This window comes from Tachypleus tridentatus, unplaced genomic scaffold, assembly GCF_004210375.1.
Source record: "Tachypleus tridentatus isolate NWPU-2018 unplaced genomic scaffold, ASM421037v1 Hic_cluster_2, whole genome shotgun sequence".
Taxonomy (NCBI): Eukaryota; Metazoa; Arthropoda; class Merostomata; order Xiphosura; family Limulidae; genus Tachypleus; species Tachypleus tridentatus.
Window position 1 is genome coordinate 37825086 of NW_027467782.1, and position 27984 is coordinate 37853069.

General features: G+C 33.3%; 1 protein-coding gene and 1 long non-coding RNA gene across 15 annotated transcripts in view; one reads left to right on the forward strand and one right to left on the reverse strand.

The window, feature by feature from the left end:
• The first annotated feature begins 2936 nt into the window (after nucleotides 1-2936).
• LOC143242139 (uncharacterized) overlaps nucleotides 2937-27984 on the forward strand; it is a 34969-nt gene continuing 9921 nt past the window's right edge. The window contains exons 1-6 of one of the 9 annotated variants that reach the window (XR_013022461.1): nucleotides 2937-3019; nucleotides 12759-12839; nucleotides 13383-13435; nucleotides 18348-18521; nucleotides 21113-21181; nucleotides 27103-27220. This is a non-coding gene — a long non-coding RNA (uncharacterized LOC143242139). Of the gene's footprint in view, nucleotides 3020-12195; nucleotides 12840-13382; nucleotides 13699-18347; nucleotides 18522-21112; nucleotides 21182-27102; nucleotides 27221-27984 lie in introns of those variants that run through there. The other 8 variants (XR_013022463.1, XR_013022460.1, XR_013022458.1 and 5 more) reach the window with 8 other exon arrangements.
• The window catches only part of LOC143242137 (zinc finger CCCH domain-containing protein 15-like), a 53167-nt gene continuing 38244 nt past the window's right edge, over nucleotides 13062-27984 (reverse strand). For all 6 annotated transcript variants that reach the window (XM_076485447.1, XM_076485445.1, XM_076485448.1 and 3 more), the window contains exon 7: nucleotides 13062-16382. In XM_076485447.1, coding sequence (XP_076341562.1) covers nucleotides 16303-16382 — 80 coding nt within the window. In that variant the 3' untranslated portion in view covers nucleotides 13062-16302. The remainder of the gene's footprint in view (nucleotides 16383-27984) is intronic.

Below are 27984 nucleotides of genomic sequence, written 5' to 3' on the forward strand. Positions count from 1 at the left end.
GATTGTTTCTTGTACTTTGTAACAAGTGTTAGATTAACATGATTGTTTCTTGTACTTTGTAACAAGTGTTAGATTAACATGATTGTTTCTTGTTCTTTGTAACAAGTGTTAAATTAACACGAGTGTCTATTGTTCTTTGTAACAAGTGTTAAATTAACACGAGTGTCTATTGTTCTTTTTAAGAAATGTTTCATTAACACGAGTTCTCTTGTTCTTTGTAACAAGTGTTATATTGACATGAGGTCTCTTGTTCTTTTAACAAGTGTTACATTAACACGAGTGTCTCTTGTTCTTTTTAACAAGTGTTACATTAACACGAGTGTCTCTTGTTCTTCGTAAAAAGTGTTACATAAACATGATTGTCTCTTCTTTTTGTAGCAAGTGTTACATAAACATGATTGTCTCTTCTTTTTGTAACAAGTGTTACATAAACATGATTGTCTCTTCTTTTAGTAACAAGTGTTACATAAACATGAGTGTCTCTTGTTCTTCGTAACAAGTGTTATATTAACATCTCTTGTTCTTTGTAACATATGTTACATAAACATGTGTGTCTGTTTTTTTTGTAACTAGTGTTACATTTTCATGAGTGTCTCTTGTTCTTTGTAACAAGTGTTACATAAACACGGTCTCTTGTTCTTTCTAACAAGTGTTATAAGGTGAGTGTTTCTTGTTCTTTGTTAGAAGTGTTATATTAACATGTCTCTTGTTCTTTGTAACAAGTGTTACATTTTCATGAGTGTCTTGTTCTTTGTAACAAGTGTTACATTTTTATGAGTGTCTCTTGTTGTTTGTAACAAGTGTTATAATAAAGTGAGTGTTTCTTGTTCTTTGTAACAAGTGTTATATTAACATGATTGTTTATTGTTCTTTGTATCAAGTGATATATTAAAACGATTTCTCTTGTTCTTTGCAATAAGTGTTAAACTAAGATGAGTGTCTCTTGTTCTTTGTAACAAGTATTACATTAACACGAGTCCTCTTGTTCTTTGTAACAAGTGTTACATTAACATGAGAGTCTCTTGTACATTGTAACAAGTGTTAGATAAACACGAGTTATCTTGTTCTTTGTAGCAAGTGTAATATAAACACGAGTTCTCTTGTTCTCTGTAACAAGCAACATGTTAATATAACACTTGTTACAAAGAACAAAAGACACTCAAGTTTATGTAACACTTGTTACAAAGAGGAAGAGACACTCATGTTAATGTAATACTTGTTACAAAGAACAAGAGAACTCGTGTTTATATTACACTTGCTACAAAGAACAAGAGACAATCATGTTAATGTAACACTTATTACAAAGAAGAGAACTCGTGTTAATGTAACACTTCTTATCAAGAACAAAAGACACTCATGTTAATGTAACACTTATTACAAAGAAGAGAACTCATGTTAATATAACACTTGTTACAAAGAACAAGAGACAATCATGTTAATATTAACACTTATTTCAAAGAACGAGAGAACTCGTGTTAATATAAACATGTTACAAAGAACAAGAGTCACTCATGTTTATGTAACACTTGTTAGAAAAAACAAGAAACAATGATGTTAATATAACACTTGTTTCAAAGAATAAGAGAACTCGTGTTTATGTAACACTACTTACAAAGAACAAGAGACACTCACGTTAATGTAACACTAGTTACAAAGAACAAGAAAACTCGTGTTTATGTAACATTTGTTACAAAGAACAAGAGACAGTCATGTTAATGTGTCACTTGTCACAGAAAGAACAAGAGAATTCTTGTTAATATAACACTTATTCCTTGTTTGTTACAGTCCAATCGTTGGAGATCTCCTGTTAGATATTATAATTTATCTTGGAGAAGTCTCTGATTTATTATGTTATGTGTGTTACAGATTATGATTTCAAAAATATCCTGGACATTTTAATTTAGAACTTAAATAAATATTAATATGTATCAAATTTATGATACTTGCCAACAAGACATACACACAATTTTCTTTGTTTACACAAATATACATTTATATACAAAAAAACAATACAATTTAAAATAATGATGATTACAAATAGTGAATACAAATAATTATTTGTATACGAAAATTTTACAAACTCACAAACAATATTCAGTCTTCTATGTGGTCTGGAACTGAATATTTTATTGACAGCCTAACTCTGCTTTATATGTAAATATCAAATACATATAAATATATACACAGGTATAGATAATACATACCCTTTGTTTTATGGTTTTAAACTTTTGATTATCAGACAAGTCACTGCAGAGTCTTTGAGTAAACGCTGTACTTTTCTCATGTGAAGAAATAGAACCTATGACAGACACTTGAACTTCCTGAAAATAACAACAAACAAAACAGCCATAATTGTAGTTAGGTCATCTGTAAAGAAACTTAATATATTACCTAAAATGAAAAGAGAAAAAGTGGAAATTTCAATGTAAAAAAAGAGACTTGGAAATAATAGCCAGTTATGAAGTTGTATAAACGATCTTGAGTTACACTTACAATTAAGATTTAATTAATCAATCAGTATAAATAGTTATTTACAACTTTCAACTGATTAGATCTGATTTCCATACAGTACTTAATAATAAGATCTTTATCAGAGTCTAATTTAGGCTAATGCAGTGAGTTATGTGGAATCTTTAATAATATACTATGTGCAAGTAGAGCTGCATTGGTATCAGAAAAATTGGATACAGAAACTTAATAATAGAAAATTCTATGAGATATTTATATAATGAAGTAGTACAGAATCTCTTAGTAACTGAGTTCATGAAAGAAAAGACTGGGTTCAAAATACCTACAAACAAACAATCCTTATTAATTCACTAACACAAACATTGCGTGTGTATACTTGCCCAAGGAACAATAAACAGTCTCTTCTACAAAAATAAGTATCATCATTTTATTGAGCTTAAACTATCTACCAGACTGTTTAAACTCAATATTTCTCACTTTACAGGCAACATCAGATTCATCAAGAGGCCCATTACACCATGAGCAGAATAGGTGTAAGCTCAATACAATGGTAAGGAGAAAGATAACTTAAACAACATCAAATTACATACACACACACACACACACAGAACAAATTATAAATTCAAAACATACTATGTCAAATACTGATTGAGGTGTTTAAGACTGTTAAGGGAAATTATAAACGTAACAGTTGTCTTTAATTAAGACAACTTTATTTTTCTAACAGGGTAGCTGACCCCTCAAAAGGATTGCTTTCAGATGTAGTACATGCAGTTAATCTGAGGAAGTTGAAGGGAAGACACATTACATATCTGAATAATAAGGGATGGCTTTGAGTGTTTTGTTATTAGTTTAGGGTTTAGTACAGTGGATAGGACAGTCTCAACATACTGGCATATTCCTTGTTGTTTTTAAATTACATGTATTTATTTGTACACACAATATTTTTCTCTCTCCCCTAATTCAGGCTTGTCTTCAAACTAGTAGATAATTTTAACTTTCAAAAAAATAAAATTCAAAGTTGAACCATGGTTACACAGTGTGTTAAGTTTTTACCATTCTTGTGAACACTTATGACAAAGACAGCACAACCCTTAGACAAAGAACTCGATACAGCATCCTAATTTTAAAAATTCTCCATAAAAAGAATTCAATATCATAATTTTATTAACACGCCTTACAACACAGAAATTTACCACCAAAGTACAGAACAACTATATAAACCCTATAATGAACACTTCAGAAACTTTTAACAAAGAAATGCAATAAAGAAAAACCCTTCCATAATGATTATACAAAATAAATTTTAACATAGCAGAAAATACAAATTTCAATCTCAATACAAAAATGATTTAAATAATATACATTTAATGTATAGTTACAATGAAAAATAATGTTTAAGAATAATACATAAAACTGCAAACAATGAAATGCAAAATAACCCTTGAATAACAACTCATGACATAAGAGGAAGCTATTCTTTAGATGAACTAAAGATAGATAAATTAATAACTTCTTTTGCTCTATGACAAATGAAGAACAAATCAGCATTAGATCAAAAATTAAGCCTTTATGCATTAAATAAAATTACTTCTAAAAAAATTTAAAAGTATATATAAAATAACACTTAATAATACATACTAAACAAATTAATCTTTTGAAGAAATTCAGTACTAACATAATGATTATAATAAAAAAATGTAGGGACATATGTACTGAAATTGGTATGTTTACATTATAAAACCAAATAAATCAAACCCACTAGCCAGCCACTGCAAATTATTTATACTTTAATCAATTACTCATTCTTAAATACCAAAACAATATATCAGAAGAGAAAAAGCAAATAATAAAAAGAGAAAATACCACGATGCTTATATATCACTCAATTATATATATATATATACACACACATACAGGGAGTGAACAAAAGAAGTTGCCCCTTTAAAATGTTAATTTTTTATGTCTTTAATAAATAATAGAAAAATTTGTAAAACTATGTTTTTAGAATGTGCTATTTTATCAAATATGATATCAAATCGTAATTTTTACATGGCTTTTGTAAATACCTGAACTTTTTATGATTTTTGTGACATTTTATCATAAGAAGTGATGTGCTCCCTGCTACAGTTTCTTAGATATTCTTATTCCTAGTTGCCTACAATTGTTAAAATTAGGATTTAAGATCATATTTGAACAGATCTCATCAAGTGTGTTCTAAAACGTATGTTTTAGATATTTTCTGTTATCTAACAAAAGATATAACAAATTAAAAAGGCAACTTTTTTTTGTCCACCTCCTGCACATGGGGAAAATTTATACTAACCTAAGCAGCAGAAATGAGGTCTAGCTTTCATCACTCACACTTCATATCCAACATCACACCCTCTATAGTGGCAGTGGATCACCACTTGGCTGCTATGGTGTCTCTTATTATTTCTCTAGCTCAGTCTAAAGTTTGGCTGGCTTAAGCCAGCTCTGTCAGCAGCTGGTAGTGTTACTGCAGTAGATATTTGCAGTTATACATGGTCCAAGTTTTTGTGGATATTTCCTGATGTGCATACTTTAAAAAATTGAACTTGCATCACTGTCAGGACTATGGCAATGAATGTTGATGGTTTCATTTACAAGTCAGCCATCATCTGCAACTGATGCAATCTTCAGAACCTCTTGGTCACTGGCCTCATATTTAACACTGCCAGTAGTCCAGTGATCCCTTTGTTTATCTCTCTGTTGTTATTGATGACACTACTGACAATAAGATCTTCACAGTTTGTTGGCTACTAGCAACAATGATTCCAAAGGTGTTGTATTTGTTATTTGTGGTACTGAGTTCTGGAAGACGTGTTTCTCTGCCACCCAACATTCAGCTGTCCTTTAGGACAACCTCAACTCTCACAGAGCTTCTCTGGCTTAGAGATATAGTGATATTTTGCACAGACCAATGCACGTACACTACTTGTAGCTCATTGTTTATAGACACATTATGATAAGACACTTAGGGAGAGGGTTCTTGATACTGAAGGGCCTACCATTCATCTTTCTTGATAACAATGTTTTGGAAGCTGACTGCCATGTCTGCACCACTGGTACAAAGGTGGTGCTTAGCTAATCATTAGTGGATTCTGCCACTCTGTCCAATAAGGTGTAAGGCTCTTAGGTCTGCTTGGTCCCCAGACTTCAGAATCAGTTAGGTCTCGTAATCTGAGGGTCGCGGGTTTGCATCCGAGTCCCGCTAAACATGCTCGCTTATTCAGCCGTGGGGGGCGTTATAATGGGACGGTCAATCCCACTTTTCGTTGGTAAAAGAGTAGCCCAAGAGTTAGAGGTGGGTGGTGATGACTAGCTGCCTTCCCTCTAGTCTTACACTGCTAAGTTAGGGACGGCTAGCACAGATAGCCCTCGAGTAGCTTTGTGCGAAATTCCAAAAACAAACAAAAAACAAAGCTTTTTGTAGTCTGAATCCATCGCCTCACAGAGAAGAGAGAAAAGTCGAGACTAAAGTGGCCGAGACTTGATGAAATTTACTACTTGAATAACTTGATTCATAACAGACTGCAAATCTTTCAGTAAAGATTTGGAGGGAAGCACCTCTCTGTGAATCATGCAGTGAACAATCCTAATGTTTGGATTTTGTTGGCGCACCAGAATGACGAATCCCTTCTTTTTACCTTACATTGAAGAACAGCCATCGGTGAAAACGCTGACACAGTTATTCCAATGTAATTTGAAGAGCAAAATGTTTTCATTCACCAACTCGAAAATGTCTTGGCCTTTCCTGTACTTTTTAAATCTTTGCAAAATTAGTATTCGTTTACCATTTTCCATCTTTTATGAATCGAACAAAAGTCAGAACTTGAGATTTTCCACTAACGTCAGAAGATTCATCAACTTCAAGAGACCAGAGCAGAGACAATTCATCTTCAGGTGCTTCCAAGTGTTCGCAAACTTGATCCTTCAAATCCAACGATAAGTCTTCAATTCTGAGTGAAATTGTGTCACTGGACAGTGGAACTTACTTAACCTTTTTGGCAGCATCCGTTCCAAGCATAGTTTCAACAATGATTGCTAATGCTGGCACAATGACTGATTTGGCCTCCGTATGCGCTTTCTTGCGTTTTGCAAACAACTGAAAAACCTTATAACTTGCAATCAATCCTTTTTCGAACAGCTTCATCTATTTCACAAGCTTCCTTGATCGCTCATGTTGTTGAACCGCGAGATTCTCGAAGTGCAACCCAGTATCACCAGTTCTAGCCAATATTTTTATGACACAAGTTGAAACACAAGCAATTAACACAGCATTACATCCACCACTATACTGGTACAGATATGTAGATGACACGGTTGCAGGATTCAAATCTACAGAACACATACTTAATTTTTTCAATCACATTAACTCTATACATCCCAACATTAACTTCACATGTGAACAGGAAGAAAGCAATCAAATATCATTTCTTAACCTCAAAATTACAAGAACTGACACACAATTCAAAACAGAAATCCACCGAAAAATCACCCATACTGGACTATACATTCCTTGGGACTCAGCACATGAAACAAAACAAAACTCAGCATACTAAGAAACCAAATAAACACAGCCATAAAACTATGCTCACCAGATAAAATTAACGATGAATTAGACAAAATAAAACAATACTTCATCAACATCAATAAGTTTCCTCCACAAACCGTAGAAAACATAATACGCACACACCTAGACAAAAAGCAAAATCAACCACCAACTAAAGTAAATACAGCTCACGAATCAAAAAACCACGAAACCATATACTGCTGTATACCATATATTCCTGACATCAGCAAACAAATAACCAACATTTGGCAAAATTAGTAACAAAATATGACATTCCAGTTAATACCAAATTTATTCAAAACCAGGCACAAAACTGAGGTCTATACTATGTAAAACTACACTGACAAACACAACACCAACATTATTTATAAAATACAATGTGATAACTGCCACGACTTCTATATTGAGAAACAAGTAGAAAAATGGAAACCAGATTCAAAGAACATAAAAGTCACCTTCACACGTTTTCGAACACTGCAAGTCAAATAAACACAACATAACCATAGAAAACACTCAAATACTAAATAAAGAAACAAACATAAACAAACGCAAAATTAAAGAAGCCTTACTTATACAACAACTTAAACCCAAAATAAACCAATATAAAGGAACGCCTTTATACCTATATTAATATAATAAAATAAATAAAATTATATATTCAAACATCTAATACCGCCCTCTACATTTCGACACACAGTTACACAACCCCCTTTCAAACATGTGGTCAGCTTCCGGTCAGTTACCTCTTTCTTTGTGAACCTGACGATGACCGAAGAAGGTCGAAACGTTGTTCGCTCTTCTATGTAAAATATTTTCTCAACCCAAACGAGCCGTTTTTGCATATAAATCTTTTGGTCTATCCTTCACAGCTGAATGTTTTGTTTCCAAGTGTCTCTTCACTTTGCTAGGAACAAGCGCCTCGTTCGATAAAGCTGCATTGGAGAGTAGGCAGAATGGTAATTGAGAATGTTCCGATTCCAAAGCGATAAAACCGTATTCGATGTATTTGTTTTTGTACTTTCGTTTGATTCCTTGCTTTTGATTCAACACATTCTCCTTTGCAGCACCAGACTAAATTTTTTTTTTTCATGGATAAATGATAAGCTAATTCATACACGATAAGCACGAAGTTCTGCAGTTGGTATAAAATTCCTACCTACAGAGTAGTAGCTGTAACTCACCGCATAATGAGAACTTGTTCCAGAAAGCAGTTTGATTGTTTGATGCATCATTTATGACGTACGAAGCGCTTTTTATGCATAATAAAAATTCACTGTTAATTCATACCATTATAGTTAAAGGAAAAATGTGTTGGTTAAACATAGTAGCCTACTTTTTTCAAATTAATATAAATCAAACATAATAATGTGAATCATACATACTTACATTACAATTTTGATGGAACCTTTTGTAGTCCATTTCTTTAGCTTTTTCTAATCACATTAGCCATCTTAAGCCTAATGTTTGGAAGAGCGTAAACTTAAAACTCAATAAATCACTAAATTAAAAACACAAAACTAAATAAAAGTTCTGGATTTTCAAAACGTAAAAGGATGGTAAAGCTTTTGATATTACCAAGAGTTTTCTGAATTTCTCGAATTTATGTTGTTATAGATAACTAAGAGTACATACGTTTAAATGATTCTTCCACAACGGTTAAAAACGTTCTATTTTGCTAAGCAATCGCAATTCAATATCTCAGAATAGAACAATGTGATGTAACCAATCAAATTCAGCTAGGAACAAGCGACACTTTACAAAAACGAAAAGAAAAATGAATATACTTTCTAAAATTAACAAATGTTTAAGTAATCCACTTTTAACACATTTTTCATAACTCTTGCAACCATTTTATTTTTATTAATTTTTCCAAAATTAATTCAAATAAAAGTAGTTACGTTATATGCAATAAAACCTAAATGACAAGTTTGTTGTTGTTGTTGTTTTGAATTAAGCACAAAGCTACACAATAGGTTATCTAGGCTCAGCCCACCACGGCTATTGAGAGCCGAATTTTAGCGTTGTAAGTCCACAAACATTCCGCTGAGCCACTGGGTAGCAAATGACAAGTAATTAGAAAAATGAATCAATAATGGCATGTTTAATTATTTTTAGGCCCGGCATGGCCAAATGCGTTAAGGCGTGCGACTCGTAATCCAAGGATCGCGGGTTCGCATCCCCATCGCGCCAAACATGCTCGCCCTTTCAGCCGTAGAGGCGTTATAATGTTACTTTCAATCCCACTATTTGTTGGTAAAAGAGTAGCCCAAGAATTGGCGGTGGGTGGTGATGACTAGTTGTCTTCCCTCTAGTCTTACAGTGCTTAATTAGGGACGGCTAATTCGTGAAATCAAAGTATTTTGATGGCTAAAAATTATTATACCAAGATATTGAGTCTTACATTTACTAAAGAAGAACAAAGCAATTCTATAAAGATATAAGACGAAACCCCAATTTTCAATTTCTTTTTAAAAAAACATCGATGCAAAAAAATAGTAATAATGGACACTTCATAAAAAAGATATAATGTCAAACAAACAAATACATTAAAATTTTAGAAATAAATAACTTCACTTTTGTCATCCTGCAATTATTATGTGAAATACATAAGCAAATACCTAATTGGATTACCGAAACGATTCACTAAGAAACACATCGACATATATACTATAATCATACCAAATCCAGATATTCATTAAGAAACACATCAACATAATTATACGAAATCCAGGTATTCATTAGGAAACACATCAACATAATTATACCAAATCCAGGTATTCATTAAGAAACACATCAACATAATTATACCAAATCCAGGTATTCATTAAGAAACACATCAACATATGTATACCAAATCCAGGTATTCACTAAGAAACACATTGACGTGAACACCGTAACTATACCAAATCCAGGTATTTACTAAGAAACACATTGACCTCTATATTATAATCATACCATATCCAGGTATTCTGTAAGAAACACATCGACATCAATACTATAATCATACCAAATCCATCCACATATTTACTATAATAGTACCATATCCAGGTATTCACTGAGAAACACATTAACATAAATACTATAATCATACCAAACACATCGACATATATACTATAATCATACCAAATCCAGGTATTCACTTAGAAAAATATCGACATAAATACTATAATCATACCAAACACATCGACATATATACTATAATCATACCAAATCCAGGTATTCACTAAGAAACACATCGACATATATACTATAATCATACCAAATCCAGGTATTCACTAAGAAACACATCGACATAAATACTATAATCATACCAAACACACCGACATTTTACTATAATCATACCAAATCCATCCACATATTTACTATAATCATACCATATCCAGGTATTAACTGAGAAACACATCGACATATATACTATAATCATACCAAATCCAGGTATTCACAAAGAAACACATCGACATATATACTATAATCATACCAAATCCAGGTATTCACATAGAAACACATCGACATATATACTATAATCATACCAAATCCATCCACATATTTACTATAATCATACCATATCCAGGTATTAACTGAGAAACACATCGACATATATACTATAATCATACCAAATCCATCCACATATTTACTATAATCATACCATATCCAGGTATTCACTGAGAAACACATTAACATAAATACTATAATCATACCAAACACATCGACATATATACTACAATCGTACCAAATCCAGGTATTCACTTAGAAAAATATCGACATAAATACTATAATCATACCAAACACATCGACATATATACTATAATCATACCAAATCCAGGTATTCACTAAGAAACACATCGACATAAATACTATAATCATACCAAACACACCGACATTTATACTATAATCATACCAAATCCATCCACATATTTACTATAATCATACCATATCCAGGTATTAACTGAGAAACACATCGACATATATACTATAATCATACCAAATCCAGGTATTCACAAAGAAACACATCGACATATATACTATAATCATTCCAAATCCATCCACATATTTACTATAATCATACCATATCCAGGTATTAACTGAGAAACACATCGACATATATACTATAATCATACCAAATCCAGGTATTCACAAAGAAACACATCGACATATATACTATAATCATACCAAATCCATCCACATATTTACTATAATCATACCATATCCAGGTATTAACTGAGAAACACATCGACATATATACTATAATCATACCAAATTCAGGTATTCATAAAGAAACACATCGACATATATACTATAATCATACCAAATCCATCCACATATTTACTATAATCATACCAAATCCAGGTATTCACTAAGAAATACATCGACATAAATACTATAATCATAGCAAATCCATCGACATATTAACTATAATCATACCATATCCAGGTATTCACTGAGAAACACATCGACATAAATACTATAATAATAGCAAATCCATCGACATATTAACTATAATCATACCAAATCCAGGCATTCACTAAGAAACACATCGACATATATACTATAATTATACAAAATCCAAGTATTCAAATCAATATTTGTTTTTGTTTCGCTTGAGGCTATTTGAGGGCTATCTGCGCTTGTCGTCCCTAATTTAGTAATGTAAGAGTAGGTGGAAGACAGCTGATCATCAGTACCTACCGCTAATTTCCTGCGTTACTCTTTTAACAACGAATAGTGGGATTGACCGTTACGTTAAAACGCACCCACTTCTAAAAGAGCGAGCATGTTTGGTGCGACCAGGATTTTAACCCGCGACCCTTGGATTACAAGTCGAGTGCTTGAACCACATGGCCATGCCGGGCGAAAGTAATGAGAAGTACTTGTAGTTACTAAGGGTAATCTGAAACAAGTAACGTTGAGATGCTTGTTTCATATGGAGGATTATCACACAAAAATATATTATTCCTGGTAGGATTTTTCTTTACTAATTAAAATACTTTTTATTAGTGTTTTAAATAGAAAGTTCTACCGTTCATGATTTTTGGCTTAAAAAGATTACACGTTCGCCAGTGACGTAGCTAGGGAAGGGGGGGGGTCAAGGGTGTACATCTGTCCCCGGGCGCAGCGTCGGGGTGGGGCGCCAAATTGATGTTACATAATTAGGAATGAATTTCAGAATGAAATGTTTTCCCCTCTTAACCAAGTAATGTCCAGTGTCCCATATATGAGAGTTGCAACGTCATGTGTTGCCACAATTTGGTTGTGATTTGGTCACGTTATACCATAACGCTGTTATGAAATCGTCAAAATGCAGTCACTTCATAGCGAATAATCAACGTTGTTATGTAACATTGTGTGAACGTTGTGAAATGAACATTATATGCTGTAAATCAGTAATCAGAACGCACATTACACGAGTACTTCACCGAACAAAGTCGGTAAATTGTCTATTACTTGATCCAGTTTTGCAATGCTACCATGACCTCAGCGCCTTGTCCTTCGGGAGTAACCGAACGGCTATAACAGATAATTGACCCCCGCAAGTCTGACCAATGTTTCATGACCAATGCTGTCAGTGAACAAAGGTCATGGAGTGACATTATTCACTGGACTAAGAATGTAACTTGAAATTCTTGATATGAGTATGCTCTCTTTGTACACACTCCCATTAAATGATCAAGAAAAAAGATGTTTAACATTACAGATATTAATTTTGAGGTAAAGAGGACTGGAAGGTTAAACACGAACCATCTAGTGGAAGAAGACTATTGTATTGTTTGAAATGGTAAGTGAGTTTTCCAGTGATGAATATTAGTAGTCTGTTCTCTTTATTATACTTTTAAAATTAAACAATAAGTTATTCTCTTGTAAACACTCTTAAACTCCTATATTTTGTTTGTTTTAATTGATTTTTTTTACCTAGTGTTTTCCTAGCATCATTACAATATGTACCTGATTTGCATGTTTGTTTGTTTTTTATCTTTATCATTTAATACTGAAACTTATGTTAGTGAACTTTCTATTTGTCTTTCCTACAAGAAAACATCTCTTAAATAGCAACTTCTATAACTTTTTACGAAATAAAAATTCATTCAATGTTTTTAGGTAAAAATAAAATATCTACTATTTCTAAACTACTTAGTTCAGAGACGTCTCAAGAAATGTTTCTAGGAACAGAGGGTTAAAGTTAAGAGCAATGAATCTGCCATTACAGACAAGTGCTTACAATCAGACTTGATCATTATAATATGTAAGACTCATTTAAGTCATACTGTAGATTTGCAGCTATATATACTCTATAATAATAAATGTTGGTTTGTTCTTTTAGGTTCTTAACCCTGCAGGAGAATTTCGTCCAACATAAAACAGCTGCTTATATAGGTACAGTAATCTGAAATTACATAAAGCACATTATTTCAATGGCATTTACTGTGTATGTATGGTAAGAACAATACATCTCTGTGGTAACCTGCTGTTGATATTACCAGCAAGTGGCAACAAGTTAATCCCAATGACATTATGTCAGGATTTACAGAATGTCATCAAGACTGCATAGATTTCTTTGAAAACCTGACTGATAATTTCCATGTTTTATATCCAAGAAGCTGCTGTGGTAGTGACATTTTCCAATATTAAGCTACAAGGTAGGTATCTAGAGGTTTTAAGTAAAGCTGCTGATAAACCTAGGAATTTTTATTGGAACTCATAATCAAGTATTCTTTATAAACATATTAAAGGAGAATCAGGATTAATTTAATGCATCACTTCTTAGCTTGCACCCTAAGCAAATATAATTATTGTCAGAAAACAACAAAATTATAAACCCTGTCATTTTGAAACTCCTTCAAAGGTAATGAGCACATTGTTTTTTGTAACTTACAAGAGGGTAACAAATTGTAAATAATGGAAAAGTAATTAAAAGTTTTAATGACATTACGAAACCTAAAAAATGATCAAATGTTTATACACTAATATTTTAGTATTATTAAAAGGATAAACAAGTTCTTGCTTTTCTGACCCTGATGTTATGCACAAGAAACACTTTTATAGGGGTATAAAAACTGTTAATGCTGAGTTCCTTTAAATTTTTTCACGAGTAAAAATTACTGAAGACAACGATTGTATGAAAAGTTAACAAATGTTTGAAAATATCTAGATATTATTACTTTTGACTAGAATTTTCATGATACCAAAACACTGGATTAACATCTCAACAGGACAAAAATCAAATACTATGATTACATAATGCACTAAACTCATACCTCACTAAAAAACAAAATATACAACATGATCACTTCTGTTATGTTTTACCAGATAGGGATGATAATTAACACCTAAAGGCTATAATTACCTAATAAAGCAATGTAGTTAAACCCCACTATTTAATAAAGCATGTATCACAACCACTCAAAAAACATAGCTGATTATGACCAGAAAAAAAAATACATACCAGTACTGTTTGTACACTAAGTCCTGTCTAATGTGATAAAACATTGTACTGTAGCCAGCTGTGTTTTAATGTACAGAAAACCCACACAATGGCTCTCTATGGAGAGCATACGTCAGCTTCCACTTGATAAATCCACTACCACTGCTACATAGCCCATGAACACATTAGCAAATTTTTTATATGTACGGAATTTTTTCATCGTCTTGTGACTCCTAAAAATAACCCTCAAAGTTGATGATGAAAACATAATGATATGAGCTGTCTCAGATATATATTTTTTCAGCTTTACGAGATTCTAGATTGACCAAATGTTATTATTTTACATGAATAATAAATGTAAAAAGGTTCAATCATAAAGGAGAGATATTCTAATAAAATATAATAACTTTTAAATAGTTGTGTGAAAAAAATAGAGAAAAATTACAAATAAACTTTAAGAATATAATATAACAAGTTAGAAACTTAAAATCTCCCTCTGAATGCATTAATTAATTTAAAAACTACATGTACTTTGGACTTCAAAGGTTTATTACATGCATTAATGATCTAATGATTTCATTCATATATAATTTCAGTCAGACAATACGGTAAGTGGATGGTAGATAATATTCTAGACATATCAGACAGAATGTGTTTGTTTTGTTATAGCAAAGCAACAACGGGCTATCTGCTGTGTCTACCAAGGGAATCAAAACCCTGACTTTAGCATTATAAATTCAAACAGTAACCTCTTTCCTACTAGGGAACAGACAATGAACACTTGTATAACAGTTGTTATGGAGTGAATACCTTTTCTAAGTTAACATTCACAAACTTCATATTATAAAAACTGTTATAATAACAAACTACTTACATCAATAGTATTCCAACCACTACTGTAGTTGTTGTATGCCAGTGAGCCTTATAAGCTATTAAATACAATGGTAGCCCACATCAAAATCTTATATCAATGTTAAAATAGCCTTCTTGTTTTCAAGTTATAAATTTCTCTAAAAAAACGATTCCTAATTCTTTTAGCTTTTTTCACCTCAATCAAATACATTAGACTACTGAAGGTTTTTCAATGTGTGTAAATAATCATACTTAAATAATTTTAAACCTTTACACCACTATTATTTTCTAATGGTATTCAAAACATATAGTCTTCAAAAAAAGAAACGCAAAAGGCAGAATATAAGACATATTGTTAACAAGTTTATTCCGGGTAGTTCTGTGTGACATGTGTGAAACTTTGCACAGTCACTGCTGAACATCCAAAGTCTGCAAAGGCGAAGTCCACGCTCACTAGTTGAAGTTTAACGTCACTCAACGTCAATAACGAGTATGCCCCCCGTGAGCATCAAAAACTGTTTGGAATCTCCTGCCCATGGAAGCGATGAGATGACAAATCACATCCTGTGGAATGGCTGACCACTCAGCCTGCAAAGCTGCTGCAAGCTGAGGTAGAGTCTGCGATTGAGGTTGTCGCCGTCGCAGACGTCGGTCCAACTCGTCCCAAAGATGTTCGATGGGGCTTAAATGTGGTGATCTGGAGGGCCAGGGAAGAACGTTGATGTTGTGGTGTCTCAAGAAGACAGTGGTGAGTCGGGATGTGTGAGGACGGGCGTTGTCATGTTGAAAACGTCATTGAAGTTCACCATGATGGGTTGCACATGGGGTTTTAGAATCTCGTCGACGTATCGTTGAGCCGTAAGATTCCCTCGAATGTGCAAAAGGACTGTTGAAGCAGTAGACGTCGCAGTGGTGGTCCTATCCCGAAGGTGACGTAACCGGATGTAGTGATCCTGTGCGGGCGTGGTCACACGAGGTCTGCCAGATCGTGGACGGTCACGAGTTGATCCATGTTGTTGGTGACGATTCCATAGCCTTTTGATGGTGCTATATTAATATAATAAAATAAATAAATTATATATTCAAACATCTAATACCGCCCTCTACATTCCGACACTCAGGTAGCTTTCGGTCAGTTACCTCTTTCTTTGTGAACCTGACGATGACCGAAGAAGGTCGAAACGTTCGCTCTTCTATGTAAAATATTTTCTCAACCCAAACGAGCCGTTTTTGCAGATCTCTCAAACAAATTTATTGGATACGCATGCGTTTTGGCGAAAATCCGATGTTTTCCTCCGTTTTCAAAGTGCACAACTTTTATTGTCATTTTGGTCTGACAATCAGTGCCTTAACACGTGTAACATCACATACTCTGAGCTTGTAACGTTATTACATATATTTCTCTTTAAAATAACAAAAATATCCCTTTTGCCTTTCTTTTTTTTAAAGAGTATATTTATATATGGTGCCTTTGTTGTTAATATTTGCAATAATTTTATCAAGATACAAATAATAGTTGATACTATGGAATAAGAACCAGAATTTTATTTGATTAAGTAAGTGGTTCAAAAGTTGTATGAAGTTTAAAGTTAGGCAATTGAAAACAGATGTTTCATTTCAAAGAGAATAACTGATATTTACCAGTAAGACAGGAGCATTATGCAGTGAAAACAATATTTTATTGTTAAAAAGGCTCCATTACCTACAAAGATTCATCAGAAATCCATCATCATATCATATTATTTACAATAGGAAAATAATTAAATGTTCAAAAAAATACCTTTCAAAATTATGTGAGAGTGTAGATGTTATCTTGTGTAATCATAGATAACTCAAATGATAAAAATATTACACTTAAAATATTTTTAAAATTATTTTATAAACTGCTATAGTTTATGACTGTATATATACATATATGAAGTATAGTCAGTATATACGTATTTTTTATCAAATTAGCACTAAAATGGTGAAAATGTTTTTATATTACATTTCTATAAAATGTGCAAATATTTGAAATTTACGTAATAACATTTTATTGTGAAAATTATTTGTATTTTATCCAAAAAATCACAAGCATAAGCAAAATAAGTAACTGAACAATTTAAAAATGTTTTCATCTTCAGTAATATTAGACCCTTTGGCTCCCTGTTAATGGCCAGTGATCCCACAAGAATATATATGTATGTGTATGAAATTTCCAAGAATGCTTCAAATGAATGTCCTAAATGAGTTGTATTATATGCCACAACAGCAGTTTCTTTGGTACTATATTATCAATCAAAGACAAAAGCTTTAAGAATTAATATTTTTCACTTAATCTGCTAAGTGTATTACGTCTATTATTAATACTCTTAGGTAACATTTGAGGACTTAACTGACACCTAATAAAATTCAATTTAGATGTTAGAAAATTGCTCATACTGACGTCCAAGCCCCTAATGGCACAGCGGTATGTCTGCAGACTCACACCACTAAAATCTGGGTTTCGATGCCCCTGGTGGACAGAGCACAGATAGCCCATTGTGCAGCTTTGTGCTTAATTCTAAACAAACAAACTGATGTCCAACAAATATTCGAAATTTTGAGTAACTTACAAGTTATTGTGTCACAAAATATTGTGAACTCAGATAATAAATGAGCCATTTATCCCAGTCTCATACACACTTTGAAGAACTTTAAATTGTATTTGCAATAATTAACTTACAACTACCTCTTCTACTAGTTTTGAGTTTGATCAGCATCCGACATTGAATTTTAGCTTTACACATTTCGTGGGTGTGAGCGCTAGTTCTAAAACTAATGCAATATCAAAAATTACAGATTAAAATCATATTAATTACTTATCTTAGAATATGGAGACAACTATTGTGATATCAATCAAGTCTTATTTCTCACCTTTTAACCTAATAATACTATTGATATTACAAAATGTTCTGTTCCACTAACAATGATAAGAATATAAACATACGTATGCTTTCTTATTTTCTTCATATGACGAGAACTTTCTTGCAGATTCGGTTGTACTCTTTGTTCGAAACTGTAGAGGTCGCTTGATAACACATACAGATAGCTAACTGCTCAGAAGACTGACAATTTTTACAATTTTATTTTAGTGAAGTGATGTCTCCAAAGAAAAACCAAACGAACCAGGAAAGAAAGCTGATCAGAAGAATGAAATATATCAATGTAAAACAATTTTAAATTTTATTGTTGTATACATAGGCACTGAAATACTGAATTATGTAAATTGTAACCAGTGCAATATTTGTACGTTGAAGTAATATATTGTACCTTGAATTTACCGTAGCGGCTAAGCCTAATTCCAGTCTGTGAGTGTTAATACAAAAATGAGTTAGTTACATAATAATTGTTCATGCTAATTATAAGTAGTATCTGCAGTATTATTACAAATGTTATGTTCAATGTAATTAGATTTGGACAACATTTTAAAATGAAATTATTAGTATATAACTCATAAGTCGGGACAACATAAATTGTAAATTTACGATTTTTAAACTTTAAAAGGCAATGGTGAAATAAGTGCATGTCTTATCACTTTGAATTGTGGCTCTATCGTAATCAGGAAAAAAGGCTTTTCCAGCAGCTGGTAAATCATGAAGAGTACTTAATAGGACAAGTACTTTTCCTTTTAACTTAATTGCTTTAGTGACTCTTTATGTGAAAGTTTTAAACTATGAAAAACTATTTTTTATAATATTAAATAGTTAAAACAAATTCAGATACAAGACCAAAAACAACATGGGTAGATAATTGTACTTTGCTGTCAATCTGGATATTTTGTTTATTGGCTGATGACTTTACCAAAACCTCATTGGCCAAAATACAAACAACTGTTACACAGTTTTTGAAAACTGGATCTCCAGCTGGCTACAAAACATATATCAACATGCTACAACATTCAGTGATTAAGTGTACTTATTCTATATTGATAAAGTAACATTAATACAGGAAAAGAAGAAAGTGGCTTGTAAGTTCAAAGTGACAGTGTAGATGCAATGGTTCAGACTTGGAGGTCAAAATGGCACAAAAAGCAGGTGTGAAAGAGCTGCCAGGTAAATTAAAAGTATGAAGAAAGAGAAAAGGAAGCACTGATTCATCTATTCCACTGGAGAGTGATGAAGATGAAATGCCTAGCAGTACTTCTGAGGATCCCATAGAGTTTGTGACACTGAATGAATGATGCAGATAATCCAAGAATTGAAGTGTAAAAGCAAGACATTGTTGTGGTGTTTCAACATGGCACAGGAGCAATGCCGATTCAATTTGGTATTGAATCCACAACAACATTAAACTTTCCAAATCAAGAAGCTCTATGAAAAGCATCAAGTTTCAGTGCTCTTAAAAAGAGCAGTTGATTGCTTGCATTCTGCATGGCAGGATTAAGGATTCTTTGCACTACATTACTTCCAAGAGATCGAGATGATCTTATGAACATGACTGGAAATACAATTAAATCTGACGATACAAAATTTTTCTCATATGCCAATAATATGCAACAAATTTTGCCAGAGAAAGTTTGTCTCACTTTGACTATCTGATTTAGATTTATATTGCTCAGCGTAAGGCCAGATCAAAAAATAACTTATTGTTGCAAGATTCATGGTTAAATTTCAAAATGTCTTACTCAGAATGAAATACAATTGTATACCTATGAGAATTGATTACATCAGTTTGTTTCATGCAAAGTATTCAATTAATTTTATGAAAATAATCAACTTGTGTGTCCAATTATTGCTATCTTCAATATTCAGTAATCAAAAATTAATCTTTTTTAGAGGCAGTTCACATCTTGCACAGAAAGCTGTCTTCTTTATGTCTGCCTTAGAAATTTCCATGCTACTTGTGAAGTTCTGCTGATTGTGTGAGTAACTAATTTCCTCACACAGGTCATGTAGTAATGATGGATTATCGTCATGTTGACTAATTGTTTTTTCAATTACATTGTGATGCTTCTTGTTTGGTGATATTGTTTTGTCTGGTGCACATGAGATGGTGTGTAAGGCAAAGATGAGACTGTTTCTTGTTTCTGTTTTTTAATAGTGTTCTTTGGCTAGTGTATGAAATCTGTTTTTGAAATAACCAAATACTTTGTTGAGGTCAGAAAATGACTGATTTGGGGTATATTCAGTGGTGATGCACACCACACACACACACACACATCCTAAATAGATCAGATGTATTTAAGTTGGGTCTGGTAAAGGCAAATTCTGGGTGTTATTTGTCTCATTTTACTACTTTAATATCATGCTGAAAAGGTGTGGTCAGTTCTTATAAACTTCATGAGAAGACAGTGCATTAGCATTCAAAATATTAGTCCAACCAGGTATCCAAGGCTACCTTAACTTTTACCAGTGTTTGAAACTGCAAAATTTTGTGATGGCCTTTTAACATGTCTTTAATGCTTTGTAATTTCATAATTATCATCAACATTGTCTGCAGGAAAGTAGGAAGAAAAACAGTATGAAAGGCTTTGTAAAATAATACTTCCATATAGTTATCTTGAAAGTATTGCATTAAAGTCAAATTCATAAAGTGTAGTTTTTATCTTAACAGCTGTCACATTTTCTTTATTTTTAATGAACATATATTAGATAATATGTTTTGAATATTTTAAAACTCTAATTATCTTTGTAATGCATAATTTGTTTACTTAATCAATGAAATAGTAAGCCATGTTTATTAAAGTTATTGATACAAAGGTTCAAACAAATTGTTGGTAGTAGAAGAGTAATCACACTCTACTCACATTACCTCAGGTAGATCAACAAGTAGGAAGGAATTTGTGGACCTGAACTTGACATTCAAATCTGTAATAACACAGAAAGGTAAATACTACTCTTTATATTATGAAATAGGTCTTTTTCTATCACCTTTCCTTGCTTGTGGAGAATGAAGTTAATGTTAGATAACACTGCACAACAAAGTTTTTACTTCTTAAACATTGTTGGGTGTTTCTTATAGATTTTTGGCTGCAAATCACGAAAATCACGTCCACATTTGCTCATTACGTACAGTTTCATTGAAATCTTCAGTTTTGCTACAATGGGAAAACAATATCAGGGCAACTGGAATCCATCAATGCTTGCTGACTACTGTTGGACACTGCAACGTGATGCACAGGACATTGAATACAAACAAAAATCAGGAGCAAAACACTTTTAATTATGTTGAACTTAATAGCGTATTAGAAACATAAACGCAATTAAATAAGTTATTGCCAGTAAACAGTTAACTGTCTATTTCTCAAAGTTTCTACGTTATGAAGCAAAACCAAAACTATATTTGTGCATACCCACCAGATACCTGTCACAATCAGCAAAACCTTTTCAGGAAGCAAAACATTTAAAAAAAATTGTTGTGCAGTATAATTTGTGTATGGAGTATAAAGGTTTATTATTTTATTTTTACCTAATACAAATGCTAGATTAGACAAGCTTTCTCATAAGTTATTTCTATGTAATTTGATAGAGAGTGTGAGCAAGAAATTCTGAAATTTGTATATTCCCATTGTTGTATGACTTTCAACATAACAAGTACATGATATGTATGTCAGGACAAATGGTTATACCAAAATAAAACTGAAAACAATGTTTTGACCTTCTTAGGTCATCTTCAGATTAACAAAGAAGGGGATTGCAACAGTTGTTCTGAAATACATTTTTACTTCAAGTTGGTTTCTTGTCATCACGAAATACATGATATATTGTTAATCACTTAACCTCTCCCTACATGTTGATATGGCATGTTTTTGTAAACATATAAATACAAAAATTTTGATTTTTTTTTCCCCATTATTGCTTTTGCTTGTTTTGAAGTGGTGTAAAATGAGCAGGAGAATATGTCAATGTGAGGTTTAATAGTACTAAAAAACATAGGATTTTATAGTTAACTGAAGACTTAAGAATTACTACATAAGTGTTATTAATACAGATAATCTTTGGATACGTCAATGATCTGGCTGTCTAAGTAGGTCATAAAGGTTTTTAAGATTTTATTTCTTAGAAATAGCAAATAACATAAGTTGAATCTTTCAAACTGAGTTATTAAAGAAAAAGTTAAAATACTTTCCAGAATTATTATGGTTTTTATACCTTATGTATTATAAAGAAACTGAAATACATCATGATGTATTCTACCATATTAATATTGCTCTTGACATGTAGTCTTAAATGTGTTTAAAGATGGAACCTCTTTGCTTTCTACTTTTAGAGATACATTTCCCTGACATTGAAATCCTTACATAAGTTAGAATTTTTTAGCATTAGTCATATATAAAATAATTTCTAAAGTGTGGAACATCAGGTTTACAATTTCACCCATTTAAAGTTCAAAATATTTATTTTTCATTATTTTTTTAAGGTATGGAACTAAAATTGTACTAATGTACAACTTGTAATTATAAATATTTATTCTTTATCAGTGAGAGTTAAATATTTGCTTTTGGAGTGGTTGAAAAGAAATAGTTTTATTGCATCTGAGTTCTGCAATTATAACACTTAGACATAAATCAGGTAGATAATTGTGATTAACTAACAATAATTGGCTTTATAAGTACAATGAAATTGTTTACATAGCTAAAACTCATTCCAAACAAAAAGCATAAACTATTATATTACTGTAACTTTAATGAATGTTATTTTTATACATTTTAAAAATGTATGTTTGTACATTTTATCTGTTTTTATAACTTTAAAAATTAAAACAACTTATGTAACAAGTGTGTGGTGCAAGTATTGTGTACATATTAACTGAAAGCATGAATTCTTATACTGTACATAGCTATCTTTAATATTAAATTAGTTTTCATAATTTTTGTGTGTTTTTCAACAGTTAAGTCACTGATATTCTTAAGGTGAAAAAAACAAGAGATAAAAGTCTACTTTATGGAAATCATCCCCTCGGTGTAGATTCCTGTACGTGGTGAGGGAACCTCCCAGGGAAGGTTCTGTTCTGTCTGGTTACCTTCTCTTGGATGTAAACATCCACGTGTTTGCCGTGCATGGTGACCCGTGAAGGGGAGGAGAGGATCCTGGTGGTTGAGGGGTCCAACCCTAACACACCACTTTAGCCTTGAATTCCTGTCAGCGGGCAGCCTTTGGGTGGCTCCCCTTGGGTCAATCGGCTGGTTCACTTGGGCTAGAGTCAACAAAGTACCAGTGTTGGTAGTTCTCAACAGGTGTTGTGGACATTGCGCCTGATGCTGGTGTTTGGGTATAGTGCTCATGAAACCCTGGCATTGCTGCATTGTCCTTGCATGACTTTGTAGTGCATCCCCTCGTAGGGCTCCATGGTGGGTGGGGTCAGTGGGTACCAAAATTTTTCTTTTTTCCTATGGATCCTCCTTCGAAAAATTTAAATAAAATAGTGAGAAAACAGTCAATAGGTAAGCGACCACGTCTTGAAGACTTTGAGCAGCTATCTTCAACATCTGTAACACATGAACCTCATTTTCTTATATTACATTTTCTTTCAGAAAAACCTTTAGGGCAATTATCCCCATTTTTAATTCAGAAGGGACTAGAGGGTCTTGCTGGCTCTCCAAAGTCAGTAAAGAAGCTTCGATCTGGAGACATATTGGTTGAAACATCCACATCCCACCACAGTGAACTCCTCTTGAATTCAACGGCAATTGGAGATATACCTATTGAGGTTACACCCCATACTACCTTGAATTCATCAGGAGGAGTTATTGTTGAGGGATATGAAGAATGTCCCCGAGTCAGAGATTCTTGCTGGGCTCTCCGCTCAAGGAGTTTCTGCAGTGAGGTGCATCTCCACTTGCAAAGATGGAGTTACACTGCCAACAGATACCCTTGTTTTGACATTTACATCATCACGTGCACCTGCCATCATCAAGGCAGGTTATCTAATTTGCAGGGTAAGGTCATTCATTTCAAACCCTCTCCCATGTTTCCAGTGTCAGAGGTTCGCCACTCAAAGACATCATGTTGTGGTTCCCTGACATGTGCTCGTTATGGTGGCAAGGACCACAATGCCTATGAATGTGACATGGACCCAAATTGCGTCAACTGCAATGGTTCTCACCCTTCCTTCTTTCGTTCTTGCCCAAAATGGTTGGAGGAAAAAGAGGTGCAGCGTTTGAAAACGACTCATAACATTAGTTATCCTGAGGCTCGGAAATTGCTGCCCACCACTCCATCTCAGACATATGCTGCTGCACTTTATTCCACAACTTCACCCTGATCCTGTACTTCATATCGGTGAAGTTTTGCTGCCAGTGGTCCCTGAGACCAAGTTCCTGGGGCTTATCTTTGACCATAAGCTGACCTTTATACCACACTTAAAGCAGCTACGGGTCAAATGCACAAAACTGCTGAACATCCTCCGTGTCCTCTCTCCTTCCAGTTGGGGAGCAGATCGATGTTCTATGTTAAAGGTATATCGTGCTCTTATTCGATCAAAATTCAACTATGGATCAGTGGTCTGTGGCTCTGCCAGACCCTCAGCTTTGAAGATGCTAGACCCCATTCATCACCAAGGACTTCGACTCTGCACTGGAGCATTCCGCACCTCTCCAGTTCAAAGCTTATACATTGAATCTCATGAACCTTCTCTGCACTTTTGCCATTTGCAACTATCTTTACTATATTATTCAAAACTTCATTCCCTACCAAAGCATCCCACCTGGGTGTGTGTTTTCCTTCCTCGGTGGGCTGTACTTTTTCAGAACAGATGATCTGCCATTGCTCCATTTGACCTTCGCATCCTGGCTTAATTGGATAATATTGCAGATTCCACAGGTCAGCCCATCCCACCATTGCTTATTACAGCCCCAAATGTTACCTTTCTTTCAGTCATTTGAAAAAGGCAGATACTCCAGCTTGGAAGTACCGTCATTTATTTAATGAACATTTTTCAAACAATCATTCCGTTCCCATTCTCAGATGCTTCCAAATCAGGTAATTCAGTGGGCTCTGCTATGGTTTGCCGTGGTTCAGTAGTTGCGTGTAGAATCCCTTCTACAGCTTCTGTGTTCACTGCTGAACTGTATGCAATATCTCTTGCCCTGGATCATATTGCAGCTGAGCAGTACTCCAACTGCACCATTTATACTTATTTGCTAAGTTCTATACTGGCCCTGGAATCGCTACACGTTGCCTCATACCCTGTTCTCGCTGATATTCAAAACCGACTGGCCAATTTCTCATTAACTGCTACTTCTATCCAGTTTTTCTGGATACCAGGCCATTTTGGTATTCACGGGAACGAGCTTGCAGACAGGGCAGCTTAATCTATCTGCTCTGGCACTATCACCACTGTGCCTATTCCATACATGAACTATGGTTTTGTATTCAAGGCTCGGCTCCATGCCAGCTGGCAGTCTACTTGGAGTGAACAACGCGACAACAAGCTTTTTCAAATAAAACCCTATATTGGGCTTTGGCCATCTAGCTTTCGGAAGGAGGAAGTTGTTCTAACTAGACTACGCATTGGTCACAGTTTTTTAACATATCATTTTATTTTATCTGGAACTGATGCACCAGTGTGTAGTTTGTGTAACACTCAAATCACTATCAGCCACATTTTACTTTCTTGCTATCGTTACGATTCTCAACGATGGCACTATTTTAACCATGTTTTTTCCCAGGGTTTATCTGTAACATTGGACAGTGTTATTGGTGATGGTGACACTGTCCACCTTGATAAAGTTTTTAGTTTTTTAATGGCCATTAATCTTTTTAATCTCATTTAAGTCTTGAATATTTATTCATTTCACCTTTTTAATTGTGGTTCCCTTTTTACAGTTTCATTTTCTCCAGTTCAATTTGACATTGAAAAAGGGCCAGAACATTAAATAACTTAACACAGGACTGGTAAGGCCAACTTCAGGTGACTAACGCTGCTGTTTTAACTATCCGTTTGAACTACCCATTAGTCATCCTGGCGAGTTATTCTCATTTTGCTGCATGTCTTTTAAACTTTTATTACTTTACCCTTTGGAACTAGCCATAATGACACATAACCCGGAACCAGGACTGGAAAGACCAACTTCAGGTGACTGACGGTGGTTCTGGTACTTGCCAGTTAGTCTTACTGGCAGGTTATGATCATTACCATTCTGCTACAGAAGTTCTTTACAACTTTGTGGACTGGATGTCAACATTGGTTTTATGTAGTTTTCTGTTTTTAATTGCTGTTTTGTTTTTACCTTTGTTTACTTTTGCAAATTTTACTACATTTACTTTTACCTTCTTGCTGGACATTTGGCTACTCGTTATTACGATTTTGCTAATGTCTTTTAAAACTTGTATTATTTTACATTTTGATAATGGCTGCTATGACACATAACCCAGAACCAGGACTGGAAAGACCAACTTTAGGTGACTGGCGGTGGTTCTTGAACTTACCTGTTAGTCTTCCTGGCGGGTTATGATCATTACCATTTTGCTATAGAAAGTCCTTTAGAACTTTTTTTACTCTGCTTTCTCTCTTAACATTGTAGACTAGATGTCAACATTGGATTTATACTTTTTCTGTTTTTCAATGATGTTTTGTTTTACCTTCATTTCATTTTGTGTATTTTACTACATTTACTTTATTTTTACCTTTTTTACTGGATGTTTGGTGCAGATAGCTAAGCTGCTTTGTGACATAAGACACAAAATCAATCAACGTAAATCACACACTACATCACTGAAATGTTTTATCTTGTTACTCTCAACATGGCTACAGTTCAGTTATATTCATCTCTTGCAGAAAGGTGATATAACTATTTTAATTTCAGGAACTGATCCTTTATAAGTAAGAACAGTGTAAGAAAGGTGACAAATGCAAGTTTTCCCACGATGATGTTGAAAATAAGAGTGAAAAGAAGAGTATTTATGTAGACTTGAGAGATGAAGGTAATGTAGTTTATTTTTTTATCTATGTATCTATTATCTGTTAATAACGTAAAGTTTAAAGGTTTTTTAAATCAACTGTATGGTTTTCTGTGTTTGCATTATTAGCGTTAGACTACTGAAGCATTTTAAGAGTTTAAATGTCCATCTTCAGTTGTATCTTTTAGAAAATTAATGTAGATAAATCTAATTCTGTTAAGGGTTTATATCTTTTATTTCAATTATAAAAAGTTTAAATTCTATATTTTTTGGTCAATATGAATTTTTATCTAATAAATAATTTGGATTTCAATCAGTTAATTATTACTTACTGCACTTGATAAACCAGAATAAACATATGATGTCATAGAAGAATATTCCTACAGCTTTCAAATAGTCAAAAATATTTTCAGAAGTAAAACCACAACAACAAAAGAAACAAAATTCCTGTCTTTGGTATTTTTCCTCTTTTCCCTGAGCCTTACATTGAGATCATTTGTTCACATTTATGAGAGCTCTGGGTATCTAATATGTTGATAAACCAAATTACTGCTGCAGTAATATATGATCAGTGTATTGACGATAGAAATTCCCATTTTTAGCTGAACATGCTACTGGTAAGATTTCCCAGGAATTTAGTTAAAAGTTATATACGGACTTTAATTCTCAGGAAATTAGATTCATGGGTTTAGCCAGTGATTTCTTCTTCTTTTCAGTAAAACAATGTTTCTAAGTAAGAATGTAATCAATAAGAAGACATTTGGACTCTGTTTTTCTTTGTTTTTAAC